This window comes from Henckelia pumila, chromosome 2 (genome assembly GCF_033568475.1).
Source record: "Henckelia pumila isolate YLH828 chromosome 2, ASM3356847v2, whole genome shotgun sequence".
Classification (NCBI taxonomy): Eukaryota; Viridiplantae; Streptophyta; class Magnoliopsida; order Lamiales; family Gesneriaceae; genus Henckelia; species Henckelia pumila.
Window position 1 is genome coordinate 114001970 of NC_133121.1, and position 13153 is coordinate 114015122.

Here is a 13153-nt window from a genome sequence, read left to right on the forward strand (position 1 = left end):
CTCTTTTTATTTCACCATGATTTTTGACCAAAAATCCTGGGCTGCTATATGGTGAAACTCCTTCTTTGATTAGACCAAGGTCCAAATGTTCCTTGATAATCATTCTCATATCCCTTTGATCTGTTATGTACATCGGGATAGGCTTATATCTGACGAATTCATACTCTTTGCCTTCCTTTAGAGTAAGACTGGCTTTGAGTTGATTTCTATCCCACCATGCCAAAGGGTGCTCGTTGTAACTTTCTTTGAGCTTCTTTTTGACATCTTCAAGGGATACCTTATTTTTTAACTCTATATCCCTGTGATGTAGAGTTACCTTGAGAAACTCCCTATCCTCTGTTTGGAGTTCTTGTTCTGTTGTTATTTTCAATATGGTGTCTCCAAACCTCCTTGGATCTTTCATTTTTGGATGAAAAAGTTGTCCTTTATCACCACGCTGGCTGCGAAATATTATCGACAATTGTCGATAAAAAGCAACTTTGAGTCTTTGAACGATAATTTTATGATCACAAATTGTAGTGAACATAAGTCTTCTTGACTCATTGTCTTGTGTGTAATTCTTAAACATTTGTAAGAAGTTATTTCCTAACAGGATATCAGCTCCTGTATCATGGAAATAGATTGGTGGTGTTTTTACCTTGTATCAAGGTGTCTGCCCTGCTCTTCCCATAAGGATCTCTGCTTGTTTTATTTCTTTGCAAAGAATTAAAATCTTCGAGAGAAATCTCGTCCAGCAATTTTTGGCAAATCTTCTTCACATTCTTCACGGAAGACTCCTCTTTTTGCTGTACAAATTCCTGCCCCCGAATCGATATAAGCTGCAAAGTATTCAGCCTTATATTGTTCATACAACATCCCTATCGGAATGTATATGGAGAAAGGACTTGTTGTCATTTTTCAAGGGATTACTAAATGACCCTGCCATTTTTAACAGACTGTGTTGTAACTCAGTAATCCGATTAAGACTATTCACCTTTAGTCTTCCCAAGGCTTCAGAAGGTAGAGTATGGTTACTCCTTTCTACCTCTTCAATGCGTTCTAGTAAATCATGTTCATGACTTACTAATTCAACAGTTGCTTCTTCCTCTGTTTGTAAACAGAGTTTTCGAATCTGATTAAGAGATTGTCCCTTATCCAATTCTCTTGATTTTTCATTTCGTAGAATTCTTATTGAATCCTCCAAGTCTTTTCTTTTGCCATGAACTCTATTCCCTTTTCAAGGCGTTTCCATGGTTTATGATCCTCCAGAAACTCTAGGCCAAAAATGAGTTGATCCACTTCTTTTCCTGGAATTTCACATATTTGAACTTTCAATTCTCCAATATTTATCAATCCTTGGTAAGTTCCTTTTTCATGTTGTTCCAAATAGTAAATTGAGTTACAAGGGAACTGGTTCCGATGAGTTGTAATATCGAATACTATTTTCACTTTTTTCCATCCTTCTGGAGATCTAAGTTTTCCTATTATAGAAAACTCTTTTTCTTCTGGTGGAATTTCTTGAATAGGAGATTTGTCCCATCTCCTACTTGTCATTTGGTTTTCTTGAAAAGATAACTTCGAGGTTCTATTTTAAGGTCTCTGTATAGAATCGGTCTGTCTTGAATTTGAATGTCTGTTTCCTGAATTAAAAGAAAGTCGATTCTTTCTGGGTATATTGCATGAGCAACTTTCCCAAAGATCTCTGGAATTTCAATGAACTCATTTCTAATAAATAATTCAGAATGATGAGTATTAGAAAGAGCATATGAAATTTGATATGTAATAGAATATGGTCTATTACCTTTCTTCATCAGTCTCTTTTCCTTGAAGTTTTGATGCAACGTCAAGGCTCGACTAAAGTCCCTGTCAGCTAAATTGATAATTCCTACAATTTTTCCTGCACAAAGATTTCTCGAGATAGTACCCAGGACAGCATCTTGAATATTCCCCATTCTTTTATCGCATACTACGATATCTATGGGTGAATCTATTCCTTCTTTAAAAGTTGCCTTGATCATTATTTGGATTGCTCCAATATGAGTCCAAGACATCGTCCTTGCTACCTCACCTTTCAACTTTTGCAATTCCTCTCTTATTTCTTCAAAAGGAATTAACTGCATCTCTATTTGATTACTTGTTAACTCCATGGGGATTGCCATTTCCCTTCTGGATACTTTATAAATCAAATTATGTCTTCTTTGTCTAAGCCCTAGGTTGCCTAAGACTCTTTCTACTTGTCCTGCCGAAAATCCCTGGTACTTTTGTAACGTTGGATTTTCTCTCATAATCCTTTGGATCATATTATGAGATATCGTGGTTTGACTAAAGAATCCAGCCAAACTTTCATGTGTTTCATGCCGAAACACTTCTTCTTTATTCTGATTCTGATCCATCCTCAGAATCTTCTTGACTAAACAATATTTCTTCTTCGTATATGCTTTCATCTGAGGGGATATCCTCAAATTGATATACTTGGACTAGATCTTGAAAGAAGACCGCATCATCCATATCTGGTGTTGCTTCAAAGAGTTTAACTCTTTTTTTCTCGTTTTCTGGACAATTTGTAGATATATGTCCTCTTGCTCCATATGTCCAGCAGTTGCAATCCTTGAAACTTTTACTTGCTCTTGTATGAGTTCTTCTGAAAGTTCTTCTTGATGGTGTTCTTTCCCTGCTTTGTGATGAGCTTGTTACTGGGGATGTTCTTGTAGGTCCACTTCTTTTTTCTGACCTATAAGATCTGGCCTTTTGTTTGGACCAAATTGTCCTTGGTTTCCAAGAACTTCTCATTCTTTTATTGTAGGGATTACTTCTGAATTTCTTCCTTTTAAATCCCTGTGATCTGTTTCCAATGATCGTTGGAAGATCATTATCTTTACAACATAAAGGTGTACGTTACCCCTTATTTTCTTGTAGTTCTTCTGTAATGCTGCCATATGGCACCATTCTGCCAATTTTCCTTTCAAAAAGGATGCGCGTCTTGCCAAAGTATCAAGATGACCTGGAACGTATTCTTTAATCAACATTTCTCTCCAGGGACTTGGCATTTTTGCGAAAAATAGCTGAATAGCTACATTTTCCTTGACTCCTTAATTCCATCTGTATTTAGTGAATAACATAATGTATTCATCAACTAACAGATATCATGTAACTCGAGGCTATACAGAGCTTGAGTATATCTTCTCTTTTTCTCTGTATCTTGATTGTTGAAATAGTCTACCCCTATGAATTGTGCTTTAAATAGGGTGGCCATTCTTTCTCCAATTTTGCTGAGGGATTCTCCTGCTAAGATTGATTCCTTCGTATCTAGCATAGTCATCTCCCAAGCAATCTTGACAGATCCCATTAGACTCATTTCTAGAAGTTTAATGAATCCTTCTTTATTGAGATCTAATGTCCCTGCTGCAATTCTCATAGCTGACGTCCAATCATCTATAAGATCTTCTCTGTTTTTGAAGTCCAAAAAATCAAGGTTTAACATAACCCCGTAAGGATGTATTGGATCTAAAATAGTTTTTCCGTAAGGAGTTTGATGGAGTGAGATTTTACTCCTTCTTGATCTGGTTCCTGCTGGATGTGAATTTTCTCCAACCTAAAACTCACTATGTGGTTCTTTTGTTTTAACCACATATATTGGGGGTTTTCCTATGGGTTGTTCACCCTCAGGGGAGTTCATTTTTAGATCTACTACTTTGAGATTCGCAAAAGAATCTGCGAGATCTTGTAGATCCTCGAGATTTAATCTCTCTAAAGTAGTCATCATATAGTGTTTTTCTCTGATACTGCTTTTATAAGATTAATCATCCTTTCATCATCAGTTAAAGGTTTTTGAACTATTTTGGTTTTACCTTTCTGATGTAACAACGGTTCGGTATCAAACGAGAGTGGTAACCTTCCTCCTGTATTTTTTTTTCTAGTACCTGAAGTTTGTTCTAGATTTGTGATTTTAGTTTGAAGATCCTTTAGGGTTACAAGAATTTCTTCTTGTTTCTTAAGGATTCCTTCAATCTACCGAGGTATTTCATGCAGCTGATTGCTGTAATATTGTACCGTCTTTTGAATTTCTCTAAGATCTCCAGAGCGTTTAGAGGAATCTGGGGTAATTTCTAAAAATTGAGAGTTAGAAATCATCTTTCTGTCGTAAGTAATCTATTGTGAACAAATTAACTTGTTTATAGGATTTCATATAAATAAAATCCTCTTGATTCAAACATTCGTTTGAAGTCATCTTTTGTAAAAAATCTTCTCCTCAACAAAGAAAAGTATGAGTTAACGAATAATATTAAGTCTGAATATTTAACCTAAAGCTTTGATACCATTTTTGCGGATGATTCAAGTACCATAATTGAGCACAAACATTGCATAAATAAAGTACATAAATGCATAAATTGGGTACAAGAATTAAACATTGGATTTGACCAAGTTTGGTGGTCCTAGGGAGTTTTAAGAAAGAATTTTTATTGTAGGGATTTATAAAATAGTTAGGTTTGGGTTTAGAGATTTATTCACAATTGACTCTTATTTTAAACTTCTTAGACCTTAAATATATCATACATTAAAAATTAAAAATTAAAAATTAAAAATTAAAAATTAAATTCTCTAAATACATTATACAATAGGGTTGTATACCATACTATCTCCCCTTTTATCAACATCACAATTTCCTCCTCCCTCCTAAATCTCATCACCGTCACCTTCTTCCCGATCAATTTTTCCATTTTGAGGGTCACCCCATTTTCGTCGATTTCCACTCATTTTACAGTATCCCCAATTTTCCTTGACATCCCCATCCAAAAATTCTCATCAACACAGAAAAATTGGGCAAGAAAGCAGATGATAAGAAACCCTAAATTGAAATTAGTTGAGTTCAAGGTTTGGAACACAATCTCGGTTGAACTTTACGAAGAATCAAAGAATCTTGAAGCAGGTTTCATTGTTGATTAATTGAAGAAAAGCTCTATTGTCGATAGAATGGAATCTAAAGATAAGTTTTCTTCCAACCTTGCGTTATTAGGTACCTGTAAGTGCAAATGTCAACTTTTTGTCATTTTAATTTTTAGTGGATGTAATTTGGAGGATATATTTTCGATTTTGTCTAGCAAATATGAAGAAATAAATCTCTTGTCTATGTCATTACAATACCTAGCTCCGTAGCACAAGATGTATGTTACCTTAAATGATAACGATGATGTTCGTAATATGATTCATCTTCACATGTATATGAGGCTGAGTGTGATCGAATTGAGGGCTGGGTTGAAAGACCAGATTCAAAGAGGGTTCAATATGGAGAGGTAAAATACATATGTTTCTTGATTATTCTGCCCTATGACCTTATTAGTGATGTTATGATTTTTTTTAATCGGTGTGCTTCTGTAACTCATGTTAAGCATGAATTTGCACATGACATTATTTATACATCTTTTAGTTCAAAATATTAATTTTATAGCTCTATATTAGTTGATTAGTCCTTTATGAAACATGACTGCACAATATAAAATTATGTACATATTTAAGTTCATTTTCAATCTTGATGGTGCGTATGAAATTGTTTCTACATTTTTAAGTTCAAAGTAGTAATTTTATATACGTACAATATATTTGTCGTGGTATGTTGAATTCTGAAGTTATGAATATGAAATTCATAAGGGTTGAAGAAGATAACAGACAATCCAGAAGTGATAATGTGGTTGAAAAAGCCCCCATACAAAATTCACTTGAATCTTGGTTACATTGCATTCCCGGGAAAGGGCAGACATTTAAGGATACTACAGAATTTTGAACGTACACTAAAAATTATACTGTTGCAACTCAACACTAATTTTGTTATAAGAAAAATGATAGCAGAGAGATTAATTTGTTTGTACTGAAGTAAATTGCAAATGGAGAATTTATTCCTCTAGACATAAAGCAGACAATCTATTTGATATCATAAAATGCAATTTACAACATACATGTAGAGATTATGTGGCAGAGGACATCCAGGGCCGGTCCTATTAGTTTTTTTGGCTTGAGTCTAACTTAAAAAAGGGCCCTACGAACACTCATAATACTTCATTACAAATTTCTTAAGTAAAATCGGCAAAACGAAAATACAATATTTATTACAATGCAATATTTTTGTTATAACTAAACATGCCAAACATATTAAAAATGTTCACTTTAACACAACTCGCCTTACAGTTTTGGTGGCAAAAATACTAATCAAATCAGTATAATCAAGTTGTTCAATTACTTTTTTTTTTCAATTGATAACATAGCCAACCCATTCAATCTTTCTTGTGACATAGTAGATCGTAAAAATGTTTTGATGAGCTTCAACTTTGAAAAACTTCTTTCTGCGCTTGCCACTGTAACTGGTATAGTTAACAGGATTGCTTAGGAAAACAACCATCCATCCTTTTCAAATAATCTAATATATCAATGGCTGATGTTGATTCTTCTGGCAAAGAACACTTCAAAAATGTTAACTTCGAAAACAAATCATCTCCATTAACATCAGAACAACCATTATGTTTAAGAGAAATTTCAAGATTTTTGCAAGACATCAACAAGCTTTCATCATCTGCAAGTCGTAGTCTCTCTACCTTGAATAGAAAATCAAATATTTCTTCATATTTTTAAACTGCTCAAATCGAGACTCAATAGACGAACGAGTTTGATCAACTATAAAGAGAAAGTAGTTAACTCTGAACGACTCCTCTGCTGACAGTGCTACTTCAGTACTACTACTTTCATCAAATTATTTTTTTCTACGGACAACTCATTTTTCTCGAAATACAGCTTCAATACCCATTACACTTGCCATTTCTTTAGCTTCAACAATTGCCTTATCAAAACCAGATTCTCTATAATCTTCAAGAAATACCAAAATTCCTTGTAAGAGTTTGATAGCAACATCAATATCTATATTTTTGGATTGAATAAATTTACTCACAGTGTTTATTGCGAATAACAAATTATACCAAATCACAACACCAAGTAAGAATTCAAACTTCTCAAGTTCATATAATGCCAAGGACTCTGCTTCACTCTTTGTTTTTGGATCTTCAGTTTCTTTTGTCAAATCAAGCAAAGCATCTCTAATTTGAGCAATTTGTTCTTTTATAGGTTTCACGCTCTCTACATGACTTTCCCAACGTGTTTGTGATAATGGCTTAACTGTCAAACCCTTTACATGATCTTTAAAAATTCTCCATCGCTTGGTAGATGAGGAGAATAATGTATAAATGCGTTGTATCACTCCGAAAAATGACATAGCTTGAGGACAACAGTTCGCAATATCACATAATACCAAATTAAGGCTATGACAACCACATGGAGTATAAAAGGCTCTGGAATTTATTTCAAGAAGCCTTTTATGTGCACCTTTGTGTTTTCCTTTCATGTTAGATCCATTGTCGTACCCTTGACCTCGTATATCATCAATATCAAGCCCAAGATTGATCAAAGAATCCTTAAGATGCATAAAAAGCCCAAGCCCAGTCGTGTCATCCACCTCTATAAATTCTATCCAATATTCTTTCACTTTTGTTGAATTTTCCGACTCATCCAAACATCGTATGACAAGAGACATTTGCTTCTTATGACTAATATCTGGAGTACAATCTAAGATGATTGAAAAGTATTTTGCCTTTTTGACTTTTTCAAGTAATTTCTTTCTTACTTCATCTGCCATCATTTGTATCAATTCATTCTGAATTTTTTAACCAATATATGTAGTATAGGTTTCATGGTCTTTGATACGTCGGAGATGCTCTTTCATTATCGGATCAAACTCAGCAATCATTTCAACCATCTGCAAAAAGAGGCCATTATTTTCAACATAAAGTTTCTCACAACTTTCTCGAAATTCCAATTCATTTTTCGCCAATGTTTGCACTATGGCAATTATCCTGTGCAGCACAAGTTTCCAGTGTTCTTTTTCTTTGTTCAAATGTACCTGTGCTTTTGCATCAATTGTTTGATTCTTTTGTAACCTTTGTTCCAGTTCAATCCAATTAGTCATACACTTCATATGCTCCTTACTCGCTTCATGGGCTATAAGACAACAACTTAAATTATGCCAGTCGTTGTATCCTTCATTAGCTAATTGGATACCAATCTTGTTCTTTTGTTTTTTGAACAATTTACAACAAAAACAAAAGATTTTGTCCACATAATTTGAATACAACAACCATCTTCTATCATTTTTCTCCCCGTTTGACAAAATTCTTTTATAATGCAATACATTAAAATGTCTATTAGTACTATCTTTTGAAAACAAAGTACGAGCATCTCTCTTTGGACCCCTCTCTACTAAAAAGTCTATCATTTTTTGATCAATACTATCCCACTTTTCTGGATCATCAAAACATGTCATTTGACTTAAAATTTCATGTTGAACTTTCTCATCATTTTTCTCAGAAAAATTGGATTCTTCTATATTGGAATTTTCAAGAACCCCCTCATTGTTGCCCATTTCATCCATATTGACAGATTCAAGAACTTCCTCCTCATCATTTAATTCAATACATTCTTCTTCATTCACCAAATTTTCAGCCACATTTTTACTCTCTGCAATACTAGGATTGAATACTTACCGATATCTCCGGCTTGACTTTGAATTAATGATTCTATCCTCAACTTTCTTTTTCTTTTTTGGTATCCCGACATGTACTTGGGAGGCATGATATATGAATTTGCCTAACAAAAAAACAATGAAACAAAATATAATTTTTTTTCACTTAACCAATTCACAAATAACAATGTAATAGCTATAAAATTGCAATCATAGTTGAAAAGATAATATAAATTCGATGGTACAATTCAAAGCAAAATGAGCAATCTGATTAGTGATTATTTGAGAAGGATTAATCAACACAATCCAATTATATAATCTAGAATAAATGTCAACACTTTAATTTAAGAAATTTGTTTAACAAGTCAATAAAATTTGAAGCCCAACAAACAATAATTTAATAATAATAAAAATCAAAACAAATAAACAATGATATCAAATTAGGGCTCACGGTTTTCCCAAATCTAAAACAAAAAAATATTTCATATTCACTAATTAGTAATTACTGACATGTGGCTGTGGCGTAGATTTAGTTATTTGATGAAATTTTTCTACGTGATGAAAAGCTTAAAGATTAAACCCACCAAAGGAGAGAAGTGATTTTCTCGGAGAAACGAAAAGCAGAAAACAACTTTTCCCTTTATTTCGTATAATGAGCTTACTTTCTCGGAATTGTTATTTGTTCAATGTGAAAGAATTATAAATGGGCCGGTGGATTGAATTTTAAAGTTTTTTTTATAATCATAGACTTATATTTATTATTAATATATACTTATATAAACCCAAAAAAACGGGCCCTAAAAAATATTGAAATTTTAAGGCCCGAGTCCATTGACTCTTTAGCCTCAAGAAAGGACCGGCCCTGAGGACATCCAAGAGCTGATGCAACTTGGGTTGTAATTTTGATGAAAGAAAAAATAAGGGCAGAACCATCTTATCATCCATCTTCATTGTTGAAAGATAAACATAGGGATTATGGAGTAGAATTAGAGTACCACAAGGTTTTGAAGGTCAAGGAATTAGCTATGCATGATATCTATGGTACCAAAATTGATTGTTACGATAAATTGATGGTATTGTCGTAATGTTCGAGAAACAAATCCTAGTGTGGCAAAGTACGAGATTGATGCTTTAACTAATAAATTTAAACGTTTATTCATTTGTTTCAATGTATGTGCCAGTAATTTTTCCAATGGTTGTAGACCAATGATTTTTTTGGATGACACTCATATAAAAACAAGTATAAAGGTAGCATCGTACTTGTTGTGAGAAAGGATGATAATGATGATATTTTTATATTGACATATTCTGTAGTGGATGCCGAGAATGATTGTAACTGAGAATTATTATTTTTTTAAATTTGAGAAGTCTTCTACTTTCACAACATATCAGGGGGTTCGAAAATTTCACCTACTTCTCTGATAGACATTCTAGTATCATCAAGGTTGTTCATTTATTATTTCCTGGTAGTAACCGTGCTTATTGTAAGACCTCGATTCTAGTCATCTAATTAAGAAATAATCCAATCAATAAGCATACAAGATCCAAGATTGAAAATAATAATAAAAAAAATTCTTTTCGTGAACAGTGCCTCGCTCGAGCGCACGGAACCCGCGCTCGAGCGAGCAAAGTTCTGTCCATTTGTAAAAACAGGGCCTCGCTCGAGTGCAGGAAAGGCACGCTCGAGCGAGCCGATTTCTGCTCAAAAATAATTTTCCCAAGTTTCTCTCGCTCGAGCGTAGGAAGTGGCGTTCGAGCAAGACCTGCTCTGCCTCAAAATTAAAATACAGGCTCAAAACTCCTAATCCAACATCTAAGCCATTACACGACATGTCGGGGTATAAAATACATTCACAACATCATACAAACCTCAAAACTCCAATATTGATACAACATACTTCAAATAAAGTTCAAGTCCTAAGCATGCTTCAAAACATAACGAGTTTATCATGCTATTCGAATGCTATTCCAAAGCCTCACTTCTATCAATCACAACCCGATCTAGCCATGCTGCCTTTGACTTGATCATGTCCCACCTGATGCCAAACACACATACAAAGACAAGACAACAACCGGATAAATCCAGTGAGAATAATATTCTCAGTAAAAGAGACAAACAGGCAATAACAAATAATATATCAAAACATGATATATCAACCACTAGACATGCAATTTCACGTAGTATATCAATAACATGAAATCAATAACTCATTTTGAAATGTAATAAAATGCAATGCATGTCATCAGGTTTCAAGATCATCTAAATCGGATGATCAAAGGGAGTTTTGTTTTTTGATTCGTCGGTTGGGATCTCGAGGCCCAGACATCACCACCACCCACCGACTCTCCTGATCAAGGTAAATGCGATATATCTTGCTTCCTCTAGACTTAGGAGCACTATAAGGAGTTATTTTATTCTCGACCATTGGAATAAATCATCGACCAATGCCTCTCGATTATAGTCTCCAAACGTCTAATTCGATGAGATTCAAGTAATTCGGCTCAAGATGAATGCATATGAAAATCGTAATACATTCAACATATAATAAAATTAATTCAACTAAACATGCAAGTATGTGGTTTAGTGACTCGAGAATCAATCTGAATTCGAGTATTCGTCCCTATTTGATTCGATGTTGGCTTTTACCTTTTCTTCAATTTGATGAAGCTTCCCAATCTGATCAAACTACAATGGTAAAAGATTTAATCAGAAATCATTCAATTCAAAACAACGAATAAGGTAACCTCGATACCAAACCTCGATCAATTCTTCGAGCTTTGAATTCTACGAACTCTGAATCCAACATCCCTCAGTCAGCTCTATACGGAGATATAAAGAATTCAATATCAAACAATCCAATTCAAATCAATTTAAAAGCTTAATTCCAACTCCTAAAATCCCGAAAAACTCAAACTGACTGCATAACGGCTATAAATTCGACTATCCAAAATCACAGAAAACAATCTATAAATCTAAACAACTCAAAATAACAATAATTCATCTCATTCCATCAAATTCCAACAAATCCCAAAATACCATTTTTGAATTTATGCCTAAAAATTCATAACAATTACGAACGACATTCTTTTTCCGATCCGATTTCGGATATATGATCTATGCTAGCTCAAGCACGTTATATCCGAATTTCATCCAATTTTAATGGCATCCAAAAATTGACAAAAAGCCGATCAAAGAAAAACTTACGGTCTAACGGAGCTCTCTAATCTATGATTGCGAATACACCTTCAGATTGAAATTCCATCGGACGGATCGAGCAGAAACTGAAATCTAAAAGCTTGGGAGAGGTGTTAATGGAGTTGGGCAAGATGGAGAAGAAGATGGAAAGGGAGAATTCTTAGTCACACGCCTAATCACCTATTTATATTAAGTAAAGTAGTCAAATTGTATTTTGGTCCCTAAATTTTTCAAAAATTACAATTCAGTCTCTTATCAAAAATCAATTCAACCCTCGGATCTCATAACCTCTGGTTATAATTCTTAATCTCCTTTAAAATTGGTTAGGCTAATTTTGGAGTGTTACACTTATTGTTTGAGGCACTTGGTGAATAATTTTATGAAGCAGGTTAGTAATTATTTGTAATATGAATTTCCAGAATTTTGTTATTTTTTTTATTTCGATGTAATAATGCATTTATTTTGTTGTTATTGTAGGTTATGCGAATTTATCCAATACACAACAAGAAGCATTGAACTTCTGTGTTTAAAAAGGTTGCATACGCCGCTTATCATTAGGAGTTTATGCGAAAAAATTAACAATATCTCAGAATCCATGCCTCTTGCAAGAAAGTTTATTAGTAATTCAGAACCTAAAAGTTGGGCGAATGCTTTGTTTTGTGGAAAACTTTGGGGTGTCGTGAATAATAACATGGCTGAATGTTGGAATAATTGGGTTAAACCAACACATTATCTTTCAATTGTGGGTATGGTGGATCATATATGTGACGTCCCGTATTTTGAATATTTAATAAAAGAGTTTCAGAAACAAATGAGAAAAAATTTTCTAAACTTTTTAAACTAAGCAGGGAGTGCATCGCCTGAGTAAATAAACCAAATAAAATATGAAACACGGATGCAACCCTACATTTAAGTCCATCTAAGGTACGATACGTCAAAACCTACTACTAATATTTAAATGGAATAAGGAAATGTGAGTTACTATAAACAAATTATTACATCAAATACATTTAAAATAATCTAGGAACTCACTTAACAATTATCAAACCGAAATGAACATTTAAAAGACTAAACATTTGAAATCCTCAAAACTCATCATTAAAAGACTGACAATGAAAATAATTAAATCATTATTTTTAAAAATCGTACGTATAATATTGACAATAAGACATAAATAAACATAGGTAAATCTTTTTGCTTTAAATACATTAGAGCATCTGAACTGTCGTGTCATGCAATGAATTCGCCTCTTGGACTCTTCAGCCGTGCTACCAAAGCTTTTTAAATGAAAACTGCTAAACCATCTGCACCATTCAAGTGTTGGAACATGCGTTCTCGGATCAAAGATGTGATATCCGGTGCAGCGAAAGTTTAAAATTTTTTTATATGGAACGATTCCATATCATGGATATCAAATCCTA

At 33.7% G+C, this 13153-nt stretch overlaps 2 protein-coding genes across 2 annotated transcripts; both read right to left on the reverse strand.

Moving 5' to 3' along the window:
* Positions 1-6341: 6341 nt before the first annotated feature.
* Positions 6342-7654, reverse strand: LOC140878202 (uncharacterized). The gene is made up of 2 exons (XM_073281812.1): positions 6758-7654; positions 6342-6563 (listed from the first exon to the last, which is right to left on the reverse strand). Exons 1-2 carry the CDS (start codon positions 7652-7654, stop codon positions 6342-6344), a joined length of 1119 nt encoding a protein of 372 aa, XP_073137913.1.
* A 27-nt stretch (positions 7655-7681) lies between these two features.
* Positions 7682-8446, reverse strand: LOC140878203 (uncharacterized). The gene has a single exon (XM_073281814.1). It carries the CDS (start codon positions 8444-8446, stop codon positions 7682-7684), a length of 765 nt encoding a protein of 254 aa, XP_073137915.1.
* Positions 8447-13153: the final 4707 nt, after the last annotated feature.

Excerpts from the sequence above, each read along its gene's own strand:
- LOC140878202 (XM_073281812.1), bottom strand. The coding sequence starts at position 7,654 with ATGGCAGATGAAGTAAGAAAGAAATTACTTGAAAAAGTCAAAAAGGCA. Across the intron at positions 6,564-6,757 it reads GTGTAATGGGTATTGAAGCT|GTAGAGAGACTACGACTTGC; the intron begins GTATTTCGAGAA and ends TTTCTATTCAAG.
- LOC140878203 (XM_073281814.1), bottom strand. The coding sequence starts at position 8,446 with ATGGATGAAATGGGCAACAATGAGGGGGTTCTTGAAAATTCCAATATA.